This window comes from Aethalodelphis obliquidens, unplaced genomic scaffold, assembly GCF_003676395.1.
Source record: "Aethalodelphis obliquidens isolate GAN/ISIS:26980383/991018 unplaced genomic scaffold, ASM367639v1 scaffold54, whole genome shotgun sequence".
NCBI classification, from domain to species: Eukaryota; Metazoa; Chordata; class Mammalia; order Artiodactyla; family Delphinidae; genus Aethalodelphis; species Aethalodelphis obliquidens.
In genome coordinates this window covers 13830645-13848467 of record NW_020837998.1, presented here as the reverse complement: position 1 = coordinate 13848467, position 17823 = coordinate 13830645, and the positions used below count along the sequence as shown (strand labels likewise).

General features: G+C 38.7%; 1 protein-coding gene across 1 annotated transcript in view; it reads left to right on the top strand.

The window, feature by feature from the left end:
• The window catches only part of TRMT2B (tRNA methyltransferase 2B), a 90001-nt gene that overhangs the window by 27191 nt on the left and 44987 nt on the right, over positions 1–17823 (top strand). The window contains 3 exon segments of the mRNA XM_027086129.1: positions 388–508; positions 718–837; positions 10466–10748. Coding sequence (XP_026941930.1) covers positions 388–508; positions 718–837; positions 10466–10592 — 368 coding nt within the window. The 3' untranslated portion in view covers positions 10593–10748.

Here is a 17823-nt window from a genome sequence, read left to right as displayed (position 1 = left end):
TTTCTTTCCCCTCTACTTCACTTCTAGACGGCTCCTGAGGCTCCATGTGAAAGCCTCCAATATAGCAGAAGGAGCACTTGAGTTATAGTCAAGGTTCTCTTCTTGGTATAGGTCCTTATGTGCTGTGTGAGTCACTAAGTTGTAAAATAACACATCTAGTCTCTCAAGCTGAAAGGCCTACAGAGATATTGCAAGGGAAAGCGCATTGGAAAAAATGAAGCAGCTCCAAAAGCATTTCTTTCATTGTTATGCAGAAGTATGTTAGATCTAAAGGGAAGATGGCAGAGCCCTCCCTGCTTTCTGTACGTTTCTATAAAGCTGAAGCTCCCCACCCCCAACTGCTTGGCTTGCATTTTGAGTTATGGCACGTGGGCCTCTCTTTTGCAGGCATCACCAACTGTGAATTCCATACTGGTCGAGCAGAGAAGATTTTGCCACAGCTACTGAAGTCAAAGGAAGATGGGCAGTTAATTGTTGCTGTAGTGAACCCAGCCCGGGCCGGGACTGCGTAAGGATGACTAGATTTCCTGCTACAGAGCTAGTTAGGTATTCCCATGATGTCCACCAGCTTTGGTCTCTCATTTCTATACCATGTTAAGGCTGCTCTCAGTGAGCTGGCTCTGAACCTGCTTCTCCTCTTTTCCTAACCAGTGCTATGTGCCAGCCAGTTGCAAGTTTGTGATAACCTGGACCATGATAGTTTAATTATATTAATAGCAATGTGTTTCTTCCTTTAGATTACCAGGTGGTTCAAGCCATTCGAAACTACGGGGCCATCCGCATACTAGTTTTTGTTTCCTGCAAGCCCCATGGTGAAATCACAAGGAACATCATTGAGTGAGTCTTGACTTCGTTTTTAAATTATTTTTCCTGGGCTTCCCTGGTGGCGCAGTGGTTGAGAGTCTGCCTGCCGATGCAGGGAACATGGGTTCGTGCCCCGGTCCGGGAAGATCCCACATGCCACGGAGCGGCTAGGCCCGTGAGCCATGGCCGCTGAGCCTGCGCGTCCGGAACCTGTGCTCTGCAACGGGAGAGGCCACAACAGTGAGAGGCCTGCGTACCGCAAAAAATTAATTAATTAATTTTTCCTGATGGTCAAAGTAATCCTTATTGTTATGCTTATTGTGCAGAATTTGGAAAGTGTACAGAAGTATAAAGAAATAAAAAAGTCATTATACTGTCATCAAGAGTCAATTATAGGGCCAGGTCTTGGATGAGGCAAATAAAGCAACCCACATCAGGTACAAAATTTAAGAGGATGCCCCAAATCTTAGTAATCAAGTTGCATTTTTTTTTTTTTTTTTTTTTTTGCGGTACGCGGGCCTCTCACTGTTGTGGCCTCTCCCATTGCGGAGCACAGGCTCCAGACGCGCAGGCTCAGCGGCCATGGCTCACGGGCCCAGCCGCTCCACGGCATGTGGGATCTTCCCGGACCAGGGCACAAACCCGTGTCCCCTGCATTGGCAGGCGGACTCTCAATCACTGCGCCACCAGGGAAGCCCCAAGATGCATTTTTAATGCAGTATTTTCAGAAATTAAATTGTCCAAAACACCTGTGAACAAAATATTAAGTTTTTTTAAAAAGTGAGATCCACTCCCGTACTTGGTAAGCCATGCCTCAGTCACCTTACTCTAGTCCTGGCCCTAGTTCCGATAAAACTGTATTTATGAAAGCAGGCAGCCAGCCTGCTGGCCATAATTTTACAATTTGACTTTCCAAATTATTGCATCAAGATATCATTTGTCTTGATTACTGAGTTTTTGGCACCCTCTTAAATTGTGCACCCACGGGGAATGCCTTCTGCTTCACTCCCAGTTCTGGCCCTGCTCAATTATTTTGATTTTTGAAATGTTTTCTTCTTGTAATCTCTCTCTCATTTTTACATAAATAACACAATTTCTTTGTAATATTGGAACAACATAGGTGGGTATAAAGTACAGATGAGGGAATTCCCTGGCGGTCCAGTGGTTAGGACTCTGCACTTTCACTGCTGAGGACCTGGGTTCAAGCCCTGGTCTTGGAATTAAGATCCCACAAGCTGTGTGGCACAGCCAAAATAAATAAATTAATAAATAAAGTACAGATGAAATACCTAGATGAAACAAGTGAGAATTAAAAGGAAATAAATTGAGCTTTCAAGTCAGTGAGCTAGAAGAACAATAAAGCTAACGAAAACTGAAGGAAGAAATCAATAACATTTTAAAAATCCAGAAATTAATGAACTACAAAGGCAAGGCAGAAATAGAGACACAGAAATAGAGAACAAATGTATGGACACTAATGGGAAGTGGATGGGGGGATGAATTGGGAGAATGGGATTGACATATATACACTAATATTTATAAAATAGATAACTAATAAGAACCTTCTGTATAGCACAGGGAACTCCATTTTGCTGTACAGTAGAAACTAAGACAACATTGTAAAACAACTACACCCCAGTAAAAAAAAAACAAAAACCTATAGACTCAACAAATAAACCAGAAGGTGTTATTGGAAGAAGAAAATAAAATAGATAAGTAAACCTAATCAAGAATATGAAGTCTTAAATGAGAAAAAGGAGCATAACTATAGATATGAAGAAATTTTAAAAAATATAAGAAAGTACTTTGTATAACTCCTTCCTAATACGTTTGAAAACCTAGATGAAATGGGACATTTCCCGGAAGAATGCAAATGGTTAATATTAATTCTAGAAGCTACAGTAAACCTAAACACACCAGTACCCATGGGAAAAAATTGAGAAAGTTGTCAAAGAGCTGCTTCTACCCAAAATAAAATCATGAGGCCCGTATATTTTCACACTTATTTCCTTATCTTTTCCTGCATACTCTTCCAGTTGTCCTTTATTTTTATTTTCATTATACAGTTTAAAAATGTTTTTATATACATATCATGAAGGTGGCACCTCAAATCAATGGGGAACAAATGAACTATTTAAGAGATGGTGGTGGACAACTGGGTAGCTAAGGAAAAAAAAAAAAGGTTGGATCTACATCTCATGTTGCAGACCAGGATAAATTATAGAAGAGTTAAGAGATTTAAGTGTAAACAGGGGAAATCATAAATGTACCCTAGGAAATCAGAGAATTTTTTTTATAATCTTGGAGTGCAGAAGCCCTTTCTAACTATGAAAATTCAGAAGACATATAATAAAAGGTTGTTAAATTTGGCTACATAAAACAAAACTTCCTTCATTACACCATACACAGAAATGAATTCAAAATGGATTATAGAAGTAAATGTAAGAGCTTGAAACATGGGAGTAAATCTTTGTGAACTTGGGTTAGACAAAGCCTTCATACATATAACATCAAAGACCCAAGGAACAGCTACAAGAAAGTGTGTGTGTGTGTAATTGAACATCATCAAAGTTAAAAAAAACTTTTTGTGCTGCAAATGATACCATCAAGAAAGTGAAAAGATGAAAAGACAACCCACAGAATGGGAGAAAAGATTTGAAAATCATTTACCTGATAAGGGACTGGTATCCAGAAGCCAGACACAAAAGGCCACTTATTCCGTTTATAGGAAAATGTCCAGACTAGGCAAATCTTTAGAGACAGACAGTAGATTTATGGTTGTCTAGGGCTTAGGGTGGGGGGTTTCAGGAGAAATGGGGAGTGACTGCTAAGGAGTTAATGAAAATATTCCAAAATTGATTGTTGTGATAGATGCATAATCCTGTGAATATACTAAAAACCACTGAACTGAATAAGTGGTTGAGCTGTGAATGATATTGCAATAAAACAGTTTTAAAAATCAATAACTTGCATGATAAAAAACACCAAAAGCAAAGAGAGGAAACAATGTACAAACTGGAAAAAAATTTGCAGTTCATATTACAAACTTTTTTCCTTAATTTATTAACAAACTCCTGGAAATCAGTAAGAAAAACAACAGCGCAAAAGAAGAATGAATGCAAGATATAAAAAGAAAACATAAATGTGTATGAACCATGAAAGGATGCTCAGTCTCTTCCATTATAGTGGAAATGCAGCTTAAAAGTACCCTGAGATACCACTTTTTGTATCTCAGATTGGCAAAAGTTCCAAAGTTTGATAATGCACTGTTGGCAATACTATGGGGAAACATGAATTCTAAAAAGTTACTGGTCAGAGTGTAAATTGGCACTATCCCATGGAAGGAAATTTAGCAATATAGATTAAGATCATAAATGTATATATACCTTTTGACCCAGTAATTCCATTCCTGAGGCTTTATCCTACAAATATACTGACACACATGTAAAATGACATGCATTGATTGATTGATTGATTGCAATATTGTAACAGCAAATGATGAGATGTCCTAAAAGTCCATCAGTGAGGAACTAGTTAAATCAAATATGTACATCCATACAATGGAATACCATGCTGCTATAAAAAAGAATGAAGATGTTCTCTGTTTACTGATACGGAAAGATCTCTAAGGTATGTTATTTTCTGTTAACAACTTTATTGAGATATAACTCACATATCATAAAATTCAACCTTAATTAAAATGTACAATTCAAAGGTTTTTGGTACATTCTCAGACTTGTGCAGCCATCACTACTGTCTAATTGTGAACACTTTCATCGCTCCAAAAGAAACCCTGCACTTCTCACCTGTCACTTCCCATTTTTTCCCAACCCCCTGGCCCTAGGCAACCACTAATCGACCTTACGTCTGTATGGATTTGCCTATTCTGCAGAATTCATACAAGTGAAGTTCTTTGCAAATGTGGTCCTTCACATCTGGCTTCTTTCTCTTAGCATGATGTTTGTAAGGTTCGTCTGTGTTGTAGCATGTAGCAGTACTTCATTCCTTTTTGTGGCTGAATAATATTCCATTCTATGGATATATACCACATTTATTCACTCATCAGTTGATGGACACTTAGGTTGTTTCCACCTTTTGGCTCTTATGAATAATGTTGCTATGAACATTCATGTGCTAGTTTTTGTGGGGACATATGTTTTCATTTCTCTTGGGTAGATACCTAGTAGTGTAATTACTGGGTCGTATGGTACCTATTTTAACCTTTTGAGGAACTGCCAGACTATTTCCAAAGCAGCCTCCCATCTTAAATTCCCTCCAGCGGTATATGAGTGTTCCAATTTCTCTACGTCTTTGTTAACTCTGCTGTCGTCTTTTTTATTATACACATCCTAATGGGTGAGAAGTGGTACCTCCTTGTGTTTTTGATTGCATTTCCCCATGGTTAATGATGTTGAACATTTTTTCATATGTTTATTGGCCATTTATATATATATATATATATATATATATATATCTTTTTTTTTTTTTTTCGGTACGCGGGCCTCTCACTGTTGTGGCCTCTCCCGTTGTGGAGCACAGGCTCCAGATGTGCAGGCTCAGTGGCCATGGCTCACGGGCCCAGCCGCTCCACGGCATGTGGAATCTTCCCGGACCAGGGCACGAACCTGTGTCCCCTGCATCGGTAGGCGGACTCTCAACCACTGCACCACCAGGGAAGCCCTATATATATCTTCTTTGGAGACCTGTCTATTTAGATCTTTTGCCCATTTTTCAGTTGGGTCATCTTTTTATTATTGAGTTTTAAGAATTCTTTTAAAATTCTAGATATAAGTTCCTTATCAGATATATGATTTACAGAAATTTTCTTTTCTGTGGGTTGTCTGTTCACTTTCTTGACATTATCCTTTGAAGCACAAGATTATTTAATTGTGGTGATGTCCAGTCTGTTTTTTCTTTTGTGGCTTGTGATTTTGGTTCTGAATAGAAATAGCAAGGTATGCAGAATTGTTGATATAATGATAGCTATCTTTGTAAAAACGGACAAAAGGTGAAGAGAATATTGATTTGTATTTGCTGTATATGCATACAGAAACTGGTAAGTTTTATAAGAAACTGATTAATAGAAAAAAATTAAGAAAAAAAAAGAATTTCCCTGGTGGTTCAGTGGTTAAGTCTCTGTGCTTCCACTGCAGAGGGCACCAGTTCGATTCCTGGTCGGGGAACTAAGGTCCTACATACTGCGATGTGCGGCCCAAAAAAACAAAAACAAAAACAAAAAACTGATAATAGTAGTTATCTATGGTGGGAGAAAACTGCAGGGATGGGAGTCAGAGGTGTGGAGAAACTTCACTATATACCTTTATATGTTTCACTTTTGAATAAAATGAAAATATTTATTTTGCAAAACAATAGATTAAAAAATGCAACGATTAAGAGTAAGCCTAGGATTCTGCTAACACTCAGACTGAGTAAAACAATAAACATGGCCTCAGAAAGGCAAGAAAAAGTTACTTTGAAAAGACAGTATGTGCATATGGTAGGAAAAAAAAACAGTACATAAGAGTGCATGTGCATGCAGTGAATAATGAGTCTTCTTATTCCTGGCTCCTAGTCCTTCAGATGTCACCACTCTTCCTAGTTTCTTGTGTAGCCTACCAGATATATTCTGTGTGTGTGTGTGTACATCGCTCTTTCTTTTGTAAACAGATAGAAACAGACTATAAACACTGTTCTGATGGACCTAGAGATTATCGTATTAAGTGAAATAAGTCAAAGACAAAAAAATCATACGATGTCACTTATATGTGGAACCTAAAAAAGTGATATATAAACAAACTTATTTACAAAACAGAAATAGACTCACAGACGTAGAAAACAAACTTATGGTTACCAAAGGGGATAGCGGTGGTGGTGGGGGAGATAAATTAGGAGTTTGGAATTAACGTATACACACTACTGTGTATAAAATAGGTAAACAACAAGGACCTACTGAATAGCACAGGGAACTATACTCAGTATCTTGTAATAACCTATAATGGAAAAGAATTAAAAAAATATATATATATATGTATAACTAAATCACTTTGCTGTACACCTGAAACTAACACAACATTGTATATGAACTATACTTCAATTTAAAAAATTTTTAAAAACCCACTATTCTGCACCATGCTTGTCACTTAACAGTAGATTTTGGAGATTGTTCTACAATGATGTAGGATCTGCATCAGTACTTAAAGGTCTACTTAATTTTTAAAATAGGCTGTATAGTTTTAACTTACATAAATATATAATTTAACTTGTCCCTTTGAAGGGACATTCATCCTAATGAATTTTGAGGTTGTTTCTACTCTATTGTTACCACAGTGTTGCAGTGAATGTCCTTGTACATATATCTTTGTGTATTTTTGCAATGACTATGTATATGTGATGAATAAGTGTATGTGATAGTATATTTATTAGATAAATCCCTGATGTGGAATTGCTGGGTTAAAGGATATATGCTCTTAACGTTTTCATGTATTTTCTAACAGAGCTCTAGAATCAACTTATCAAAAATATTCTTCTGGGCTTGTGATTGGAATTTATTGATTCCAATTAATTTAAGGAGAATTGAAATCTTTTACAGTATTTTTTCTATACAGGTATGTGACCTATCTCTTCAATTACTCTAGGCTTATGGAATTCTCTAAATATAAACACGTATTTTTTTCCCAATACAGGTCTTTTTTCTTAAGATTAATACAAGATATTGTAAAGTTTTTATTGCTTTTATGACAGGGACCTTTTTCATGATATTTTCTAACTCGTTATTGCTGATTTTGTGTCAAGCTACCTATTCTTTTATTTGTTTTACAGGTTTTCCAGTTGATTCTCTTTCATTTTCTTGGTAGCTGGCCATATGATCACCATATAAAAGCAGTTTTGTCTCTCTCCTTCTAATACTTTTTTTTTCTTATTACATTGGATAAGAAGATGTTCCAGTGTAGGAGTGATAGTGAATATCTTGTCTTGTTCCTTATTTGAATAGGACAGTGCTATTTAAACGACTGAGTGTTAGCCAGGGAAACAAGAACTCATCTGGTTTGTTGGTTTGAGTGTAAATTAGTACAACCTTTTTTAACAAGGTTTAAAAAGGTTTAGTCATACATATCTTAGGGCCTTAAAAATATACAGGCCCTTCAACTCAGCAGTTCTTCTAAATAACTAAAAATGTAAGCAAAGATATAACTATAAGAATATTCATGAAGGGACTTTTTGAAATAGCAAAAGGTTAGAAACAGCTTACATTTCCAATAGCAAGGAATTAGATAAATAAGCTACATTACATTTATTTAATGAAATACCATATAGCCAATAAAAGTGAGGTAACTACATATAGTGGAGAGATGCTCATGATGTGTTATTATGTGAAGAAGCTGTTGTAAAACAGTGTGTATAGTATGTACAGTGTGACTCCACTTTAAGAAACCAATTTAAATGTACATATTTGGAAAGATATATCCTGAAAAGTTAGAAGCATGTATTCTTCTCTGAATGGTGAGTTTATAGGTGAATTTTTGTTCTCATTTTTACTTGACTTCCTGTGATAAGGGAAAAAGTAATTTGCTTAGGAAGTTTTCAGTAGAATAATTCAGTAATATATATATTAATAACCTATTGTGTGTAAATCATACAGAAAAGTGTATGACTCAGGCCCCTTGCTCCATTCACCATTGAACCCCTACTCTGTGTCACACACTGAGAACACAGAGATGAATAATAAGCAGTTTTTGCCTCATTTCTAGCCTCAAAAAGATTATATACTCCCATGAGGAAGATGGTTTAAAAAACCCAGGTAGTTACATTAAATGTGATAGCTGTGGGAACACAGAGGAAGGGCTTAAATTTTAAGGAATTGTGTTCCTGTAGTTTCTCCTTGGTTTATCAAACTGAATATTTTTTCTTTGAATTTTTGAATTTTATTTTATTTATTTTTTTATACAGCAGGTTCTTATTAGTTATCATTTGCCTTATGTATTGAGGTGCTTCTATGTTGGGTGCATATATATTTATAATTGTTACATCTTCTTGGATTGATCTCTTGATCATTATGTAGTGTCCTTCCTTGTCTCTTGTAACATTCTTTATTTTAAAGTATTTTATCTGATATGAGTATTGCTACTCCAGCTTTCTTTTGATTTCCATTTGCATGGAATATCTTTTTTCCATCCCCTCACTTTCAGTCTGTATGTGTCCCTAGGTCTGAAGTGGGTCTCTTGTAGACAGCATATATATGGGTCTTGTTTTTGTATCCATTCAGCGAGCCTGTGTCTTTTTTTTTTTTTTTTTTTTTTTTTGCGGTACGCGGGCCTCTCACTGTTGTGGCCTCTCCCGTTGCGGAGCACAGGCTCCAGACGCGCAGGCTCAGCGGCCATGGCTCACGGGCCTAGCCGCTCTGCGGCATGTGGGATCCTCCCGGACCAGGGCACGAACCCGTGTCCCCTGCATCGGCAGGCAGACTCTCAACCACTGCACCACCAGGGAAGCCCGAGCCTGTGTCTTTTGGTTGGAGCATTTAATCCATTCACATTTAAGGTAATTATAAATATGTAAGTTCCTGTTACCATTTTCTTAATTGTTTTGGGTTTGTTTTTGTAGGTCCTTTTCTTCTCTTGTGTTTCCCGCCTAGAGAAGTTCCTTTAGCATTTGTTGTAGAGCTCGTTTGGTGGTGCTGAATTCTCTTAGCTTTTGCTTGTCTGTAAAGCTTTTGATTTCTCCATCAAATCTGAAGGAGATCCTTGCCAGGTAGAGTAATCTTGGTTGTAGGTTCTTCCCTTTCATCACTTTAAATGTGTCATACCACTCCCTTCTGACTTGTAGAGTTTCTGCTGAGAAATCAGCTGTTAACCTTATGGGAGTTCCCTTGTATGTTATTTGTCGTTTTTCCCTTGTTGCTTTCAATACTTTCTTTGTCTTTAATTTTTGCCAATTTGATTACTATGTGTCTTGGCGTGTTTCTTCTTGGGTTTATCCAGTATGGGACTCTCTGCACTTCCTGGACTTGGGTGGCTATTTCCTTTTCCATATTAGGGAAGTTTTTGACTGTAATCTCTTCAAATATTTTCTCAGGTTCTGTCTCTCTCTCTCTCTTCTCCTTCTGGGACCTGTATAATGCGAATGTTGTTGTGTTTAATGTTGTCCCAGAGGTCTCTTAGGCTGTCTTCATTTCTTTTCATTCTTTATTCTGTTCCACAGCAGTGAATTCCACCATTCTGTCTTCCAGGTTACTTATCCATTCTTCTGCCTCAGTTATTCTGCTATTGATTCCTTCTAGTGTATTTTTCGTTTCAGTTATTGTATTGTTCATCTCTGTTTAGGTGTTTGTTCTTTAATTCTTGTAGGTCTTTGTTAAACATTTCTTGCATCTTCTCAATCTTTGCCTTCATTCTTTTTCCGAGGTCCTGGGTCATCTTCGCTATCATTATTCTGAATTCTTTTTCTGGAAGGTTGCCTATCTCCACTTCATTTAGTTGTTTTTCTGGGGTTTTATCTTGTTCCTTCATCTGATACTTAGCCCTCTGCCTTTTCATCTTGTCTATCTTTCTGTGAATGTGGTTTTCATTCCACAGGCTGCAGGATTGTAGTTCTTCTTGCTTCTGCTGTCTGCCCTCTGGTGGATTAGGCTATCTCAAACTGATATTATGATTTCTTTCTACAGGTTGTGCTGTCCTCCAAACTCTGCCAAGAAGCTCCTTGGCGAGCCTTTCGTCCTAAGACAGGCTGTGCCTGTGGATCTGTTCCCCCACGCCCCGCACTGTGAGCTGGTGCTTCTCTTCACTCAATAAGCAGCCTCCTACAAGCCTGCAGGTTCTTTGTTAAGGCTGAAGTGTCAGTAACTTCCAGGTCTAGCATATTGCTACATCGCTGACCCTGAGAGCATTACCGAGGAAACCAATCTTTGGACCCTGAGCAGGAAGAATATAGTGGACCTCCTACCTGAGGTAGATTTATAACCTTAGTTTTCACGTTTGCTGCCTCTCTTGCATGTTTGCCTGGTTGTGACCACTCCTTAGCCCTGGATCTGGACTGTTCCTTCTTTTTGCTGTCAGTCTATCATGGCTCCCTTGATCCTAGTTTACAGTCTGTCTCTGTCTAGCTCTGCCTGTGGTGGAGTGACAACTGAGCTTTTTTCCACATCTGGTCATAATTTCACATTGACTCGGGTTTCTGTATTTGCCTGGAGATTTTACTAGATGTGTTCTGCATTCATGAGGTAGCCAAGGATTAGAACTAGAAACAAGTCTAGCTTTTTTAAAAAGCAGAGTAAGCTATGAAATGATTGCAGAGTGACTGTGTGATCTCAGTAGAGATTCATTACTTTGGGTTTTCTAGGCTTTGAGGCTTCCAGAACAGCTTTTAAAAATGTGGTTTCCCTTAGGAGCAATACCACCAATTAGCTCTCACCTGTGGAGGGAGAAGTGGTTGTAGTAGAGACCCTATGGGAAAGGAGAGCTTCAAAGAAGAAACTGAATACCTATAATTGGGCTGTGTAGTATGGGTATTGAAACTGATGTTCTCTAGTCATGATTTCTTCAACTCCGGAGTTCTTGGATACGTGCCCAACAATTAAATTATGTTTTGAATCTTAACAGACTAAGGACGTGTAACTTAGTGAGCACTGTCTGATTTACAAACTGATATCAGGTCAGCTAGTGTTTTTAATTTTTCTCAATCCTAAATACCTCTAGAGAAGCCCCTTTCTCAGAAAAATATGGCTCTTAAAGCTACTATATAAATATCCATATAAAAAATATTAGAAGGAAATAATCTAAAATGACAAAAAAATGTTGATTAATGGTAGTCAGATAAGTTTTATTCCCATTTCCCTATTTTTCATTTTATGTAAATAATATATATTTGTATATTATATACATTATGTTTCCATTTCCCTAGTTTATTTTATATAAATAATATTATATTATTTTTATAGCTGAAAAACCTTAATGTAAAACATAAATGAAAAGTGCCTTTTATTTTCTCCTCCTTTGTTGCCTATATCTGTAAATGGCAATCCCATCTATTAGTTATGTAAACCGGAAGTTGGAGTTATCTTTCTCATTCTCATATCCAACTGCCGACAAGGTGGATTCCACCTGGATATCTTCTAGGTACTCTGAAATCAACATATCTAATGTTGCATGCTTCACATCTTTCCCCCAAACCTGTTCTTGCTCCTATATTTCCAATCTTTTTTTTTACATCTTTATTGGAGTATAATTGCTTTACAATGCTGTGTTAGTTTCTGCTTTCAAAGTGAATCTGTTATACATATACATATGTCCCCATATCTCTTCCCTCTTGCATCTCCCTCCCTCCCACCCTCCCTATCCCATCCCTCCAGGTGGTCACAAAGCACCGAGCTGATCTCCCTGTGCTATGCGGCTGCTTCCGACTAACTCTCTATTTTGGTAGTGTATATATGTCCATGCCACTCTCTCACTTTCTCCCAGCTTACCCTTCCCCCTCCCCACATCCTCAAGTCCATTCTATAGTAGGTCTGCATCTTTATTCCATCTTGCCCCTAGGTTCTTCTGACCAGTTTCTTCCTTTCTTTTTTTTTTTTTTTTTTTTAGATTCCATATATATGTGTTAGCATACAGTATTTGTCTTTCTCTTTCTGACTTACTTCACTCTGTATGACAGACTCCAATCTACTTGGTCACTCAAGCCAGAAGCCTGGGAATTATATCTGAGTCCTTCTTTTCCCATACCCTCTGCCCACATGCAGTGTATCACCAAGTCTCCATCCCTACAAGTTACCATCATCTCTCACCAGATTATTTACTGAAAGGGCCATGTTCTTAACTTGTGCTGCTGTCTTCATTCTTACCCCCATCCATTCTGTTCTCTACAGCCACAGTGAGTTTTCTAAAATGCCAGTCTCATTGTGTTTCTCTGGTGCTTGAAATCTGTCTGTTATGGGCTCCTTCTTGCCTTTAAAATTAAGTCTCAGATTCTTCATGAAGCCTCAAAGCCCCTTCATAATCTGGGTAGCCTCATTTTTCTATACACATTGAGTTCCTTTCCTTGAAAAAGATAATTTTTTTCCATTCTGGTCCTTTCTCATTCTGTTTCCTCAGCTGGGAATGTGCTTTTTTCTTTTGGCTAACTCGACTCATTTTTCTATTTTTAACTTAGCTATCCCCTAAGGAATATCTGATGAATAAATATAGGATTAGCTGTAGGTAATCAGCTTCCAGGTAATTCTGTTAGTGTTACACCTTGTAAGTAAGATGATCTTAGAATTATGCTTTCGTCATTTCTATAATGAAAAGTTTTAGGCATACAAGAAAGTTGAAAGAATAATACAATGAACACCAGTATACCCACCGCCAGGATTCAACAAATGTTAACATTTTGCCATATTTGCTTTATCTGTGTGTGTATCTATTCTTTGATAAACCATTTGAAAGTAAGTGGTAGACACCATGGCACTTCACCTTTAAACGTCTCAGCATCCATCTTCTAAGTGTAAGGACATTTTTCTACATAACCATAATACCGTAAGCCCAGCCAAAAAAGAAATTACCAGTACCTCAGTGATCTTTGCTAGTGTTATCCATTATCTAGTACAGTGCTTCCCAACGTGTGGTCTGCAAACTGCTTGATGGTTCAGAGGGAGATAAGGAGCTTGTATCAGAGTGTGTATCAGTGCACCACATCCTTCATTGAGGAAGTTTTCTTACCAAAAATATGTCAGCCAGATTAAATAGTGTGATTAGTGACCTGGTTCATTTACATCTGTGGGCTAGCTGAGTAGTACGGCTCTATATTCAGATTTCCCCAGCTGTCCCCTGAAGTCTTGTATGGCCAGTTCACATGTTGCATTTGAGTGTGGTCTCTCTTTAGTGTCTTTTAATCTAGAACAGTCTCCCCACTTTTTGTTAATCACTGACTTTTAGAGACCAGGTCTGCCCCACTTATGAATCTTTCTGACTGTTGTGTGTGTGCCCAACCGTCCTAGTTTTCCTGGGACTCTCCTGGTTTAACACTGATCCTGCATCCTGGACAGTCCTCAGTCCTGGGTTAACCAGGATGGTTGTTTTCTTATGATGGTGTTTAGCTTTCCCTTCCAGCACCTGAGTTTCCTGTAAACTGGAAGTTGTTAGGTCCAGAGGCTTGATTAGATTCAGTTTTGATAAGTATGCTTCATAAATAATGCTGTGTACTTCATGTAGCATCCCATCCAGTGGTACATAATGGCAGTTGTCCACTCTTAGTAAAGGTGATGGTTAAGGTGGTGGCCCTCAGAACTCTCCATGTAATTTTAATTTTCTCTTCCTAATTAGCAAGAAATCTGGGGTGTTACTTTGGTACCATGTGACTGTCCTGTTCCCCAATAACCTCTCACCTAAAATTTCAGCATCCATCAATTCCTGTTTCCTCACTCAGTAATTTGTTTTTCTAATTTTTAAAATGTATTTCCTGACTTTGTGATTTAATCAGGGGTTGCAAGATGGTGATTTCCTAATTCTATCATCCAGTCTATGTTTCTTAGCTGGCATTCTTCTGTAAAGATGAGCTTTTTCTCATCTATAGGATATGAACCAAAAAGATCATGTAAAGGCCTAATTCTTTTCCCTCGAATACCAATTTTCAGAGCAAGTTGATGTAATAGTTACTTCCAATAGTAGAGAAGTAGTTTTACTTATTGTTTTGGAAGTCACTTAATTCAATGTTTTTCTTAATGTAAATTCAGTGCTTTACATTCAGTTCAGCATTTTCTTTGTAATGCTCAAATTTTCTCCAGTTTGGCCAGTGGGAGTCCCTTTAGTCCTTTTGACATGCTTCCATGAGTCTTTGAGCACTTCCTTAGATTCTGACAGAAAATTCCTAGGCTCACCATACATTTCTCTGCCCTAGTCCTGGAATCAGCTGTTTCCAAGGAGCCCTGGTTCCTTTTAGTGGAGGATGGATGCTGGATGTTAGAAGCAAAATCTAATAGTACTGGGCTTCCCTGGTGGCGCAGTGGTTGAGAGTCCGCCTGCCGATGCAGGGGACACGGGTTCGTGCCCTGGTCCGGGAAGATCCCACATGCCGCGGAGCGGCTGGGCCCGTGAGCCATGGCCGCTGAGCCTGCGCGTCCGGAGCCTTGCTCCGCAACGGGAGAGGCCACAACAGTGAGAGGCCCGCGTACAGAAAAAATAAAAAAATCTAATAGTACTGTATTCCAATCTGTGAGCTGTAAAACATTACCACAGTGACCAACTGTCCCGATTTACTCTGAATCTGGAACTTTCGGTGCTAAAACCAGGAGCGTCCTAAGCAAACCAGGACAACAAGTTGGTCACCCTAAATTGGTCACATTGTTTTTTTAATTATTATTTTTAATTTTATTGAAGTATAGTTGATTTACAATCCCCATTGTTAATACACAGTAATGATTAAGGAAGAATAGTGGAAATTGGGATTGGGACATCTGGACCAGTAGTAGCTAAAGTAGCTATAAATTCTCAGGAAATTTAAGGGTTTATACTAAATGATCTCTTTCAGCTGTAAAATATCTAGGTCTAGGGCAGTGGATCACAAGCCTCAGTGCACATTTGTATCACCTTTAAAAACGCTGATCCCTGGGCCTCAGACATTACAATTTAATTGGTTTAGGGAGGGGCTCAGACATCAGTATTTTTTAAATGCCCACCAGTGATTCTCATGTGCAGCCAAGGCTGAGAACCAGTGGTCCACGGGGGGCTCTACCTTTCAAAGTGTGGTCCCTGGACCAACAGCATTGGCATCACCTAGGAGCCTGTTAGAAATGCAGACTTTCAGGTTCCACCCTAACTGGATCAGAACCTCTGAGGGTGAGGCCCAGCTATGTGTGTTTTATTTAATGTGCCCTCCAGGTGACTCTGATGCACACTCAAGTTTGAGAACCACTGGTTTAGAGTGACAGTTCTCAGCCTTGGTTGTGTCAACTGAAATAAAAACGCCTAACTTGAGAGCTGTGAGTTCAGTTTTATTTGGGGACTTAACTGAGGACTAAAGCCCGGGAGACAGCCTATCAGAGAGCTCTGAGGAACTGCTCCAAAGAGGTAAGGGGGGAGGTCAGCATGTATGTGATTTTGGCGAAGGGGATATGTGCAACCAAGCACACATCCTGGTAGAAGGTTGCTGCTAGTCACGAGGAACAGACATCTTAGCTAATGATTTTAGTGCTTTTCTAAGTATGGGAAGATGCAAGAATCTGGGTTCATAAAAATTTTTCCTGAAAATATTGTAACTGAGGGCTTGTTCTGCCTGTTTTCCCAGAGCAGAGTGCCTCATTCTTGATCTTCGCTCTGCATTCCTTTCAGGGTGTACTGTAGGTAGAACTGGATGGTGGGCAATATTCTTTGTTTTACAGTTGCAACATTAGAATCACCTGGGGACCTTTTTTTTTTTTTAGCATTTTTAAGCAATTTTTACTTTTAAAAGTATTTTTATTTAAGATATGTATTTTTAAAAATGTTTATTTTATATTGGAGTATAGTTGATTTACAGTGTTATGTTAGTTTCAGGTGTACAGAAAAGTGATTTAGTTATACATATACATATATCCATTCTTTTTCAGATTCTTTTCCCATATAGGTTATTACAGAATATTGAGTAGAGTTCCCTGTGCTATACAGTAGGTCCTTGTTGATTATCTAGTTTATACATGGTGGTGTGTATATGTTAATCCCAACCTCCTAGTTTATCCCTCTCCCTCACCTTTTCACCTGGGGACCTTTTTTTTTCTTTCTGGGGACCTTTTAAAACAGAGATTCCTGGATGTCATCCCCTCAGAGATTGATTTAATTCACTTTGGGTGTGGCCCTAGCCTCATTATTTTAAAAGCTCCCTAGATGTCTCTAATGTGTAGGTAAGGCTGAGAATCATGGTCTAGGGCTTTTTTCCTCCAAGCCCAGAGTTTGGCTTGGTGAGTAAAAATGCACATGAAGTTGCAGATAAAAACTAACTAGTTGGATAATACGTAGGTCAAATAGCTTGCTTTTCTGCTTCCTCCTTGTCTACATCCATGCAGGGTCTCTGAGCAGTGGTTTGCAGCCCTTTGCAAAGGTTTTCATCCCTTTAAAGTACTTTATTTCCCATTCTTTCTGCAGTTATTTTGGTGGGTGTGGTAGGGAGTGGGGCTTAGATACCATCAGTTACTAGTGATCCTAGACAAGCCTTAAAAGTTGACCCTCATACATGGCAAGAGAAAAGTGAGCTCATTTTAATATTAAAGTAGGACAGTTGTTCTAAGGGTTTGTCCTCAGCCTGCTTCCCACCTGGCTTCTAGAACTGGCTTCTTCACATTAGGCTCATCTTAGAGTTGCTGAACGTCTGAGTGCAAATTTTGCCTTTGCCCTTATTGCAAGTGTGGAGTTGCACCTACGGCCGTGCTTCTCAGCCTTGGCTGCACATTGAACTCCTCTGGGAGTTCAAAAAATCCTGGTTGTTTGAAAAATCCTTCTCAAAAAATCCTGGTTCCTGGGACTTGAGCACTACCCCCACATCTTCTAATTTAATTGGTCTGGGATGTGGCCCAAGCATCTGGACTTTTTAAAGATGCCCCGAAGATGATTCTAATGTGCAGCCAGGGTTATGATCCTCCGATTAGGGCTGTGGTTCCCAAACTTGTCTGCACATTAAAATCCCCTGGGGTTCTTTTAAAACTTCCAAAACCCAGGCCACACCCCAGATCAATTAAGTCTTCACAGTCTCTGGGGGTGGGACACAGGCATTGGTAATTTTGAAGTTTCCCCAGTGATTCCCATATGCAGCCAGCCTCGAAAACCACAGGGTTAGGGTATTTGATTGTTTGGAGGCTGGGAGAGAGAAGAGAATGATTGTCATTTGCTGAGATTTAAGTCTTCCAGCCCTTCACTTTTAAAATCACGTTGCCAGTTTATAATTTACAGGGTCATCATTGTCATTTTTCTAAGAAATATATTTCAAAATGGAATGCCATATAGTCATGAACCAGTTGAAGCTCCCTTAGAGCTCACCAATTAATGCAAGTGTGAAAAGACAGTTGAAATGGAATATAATTAT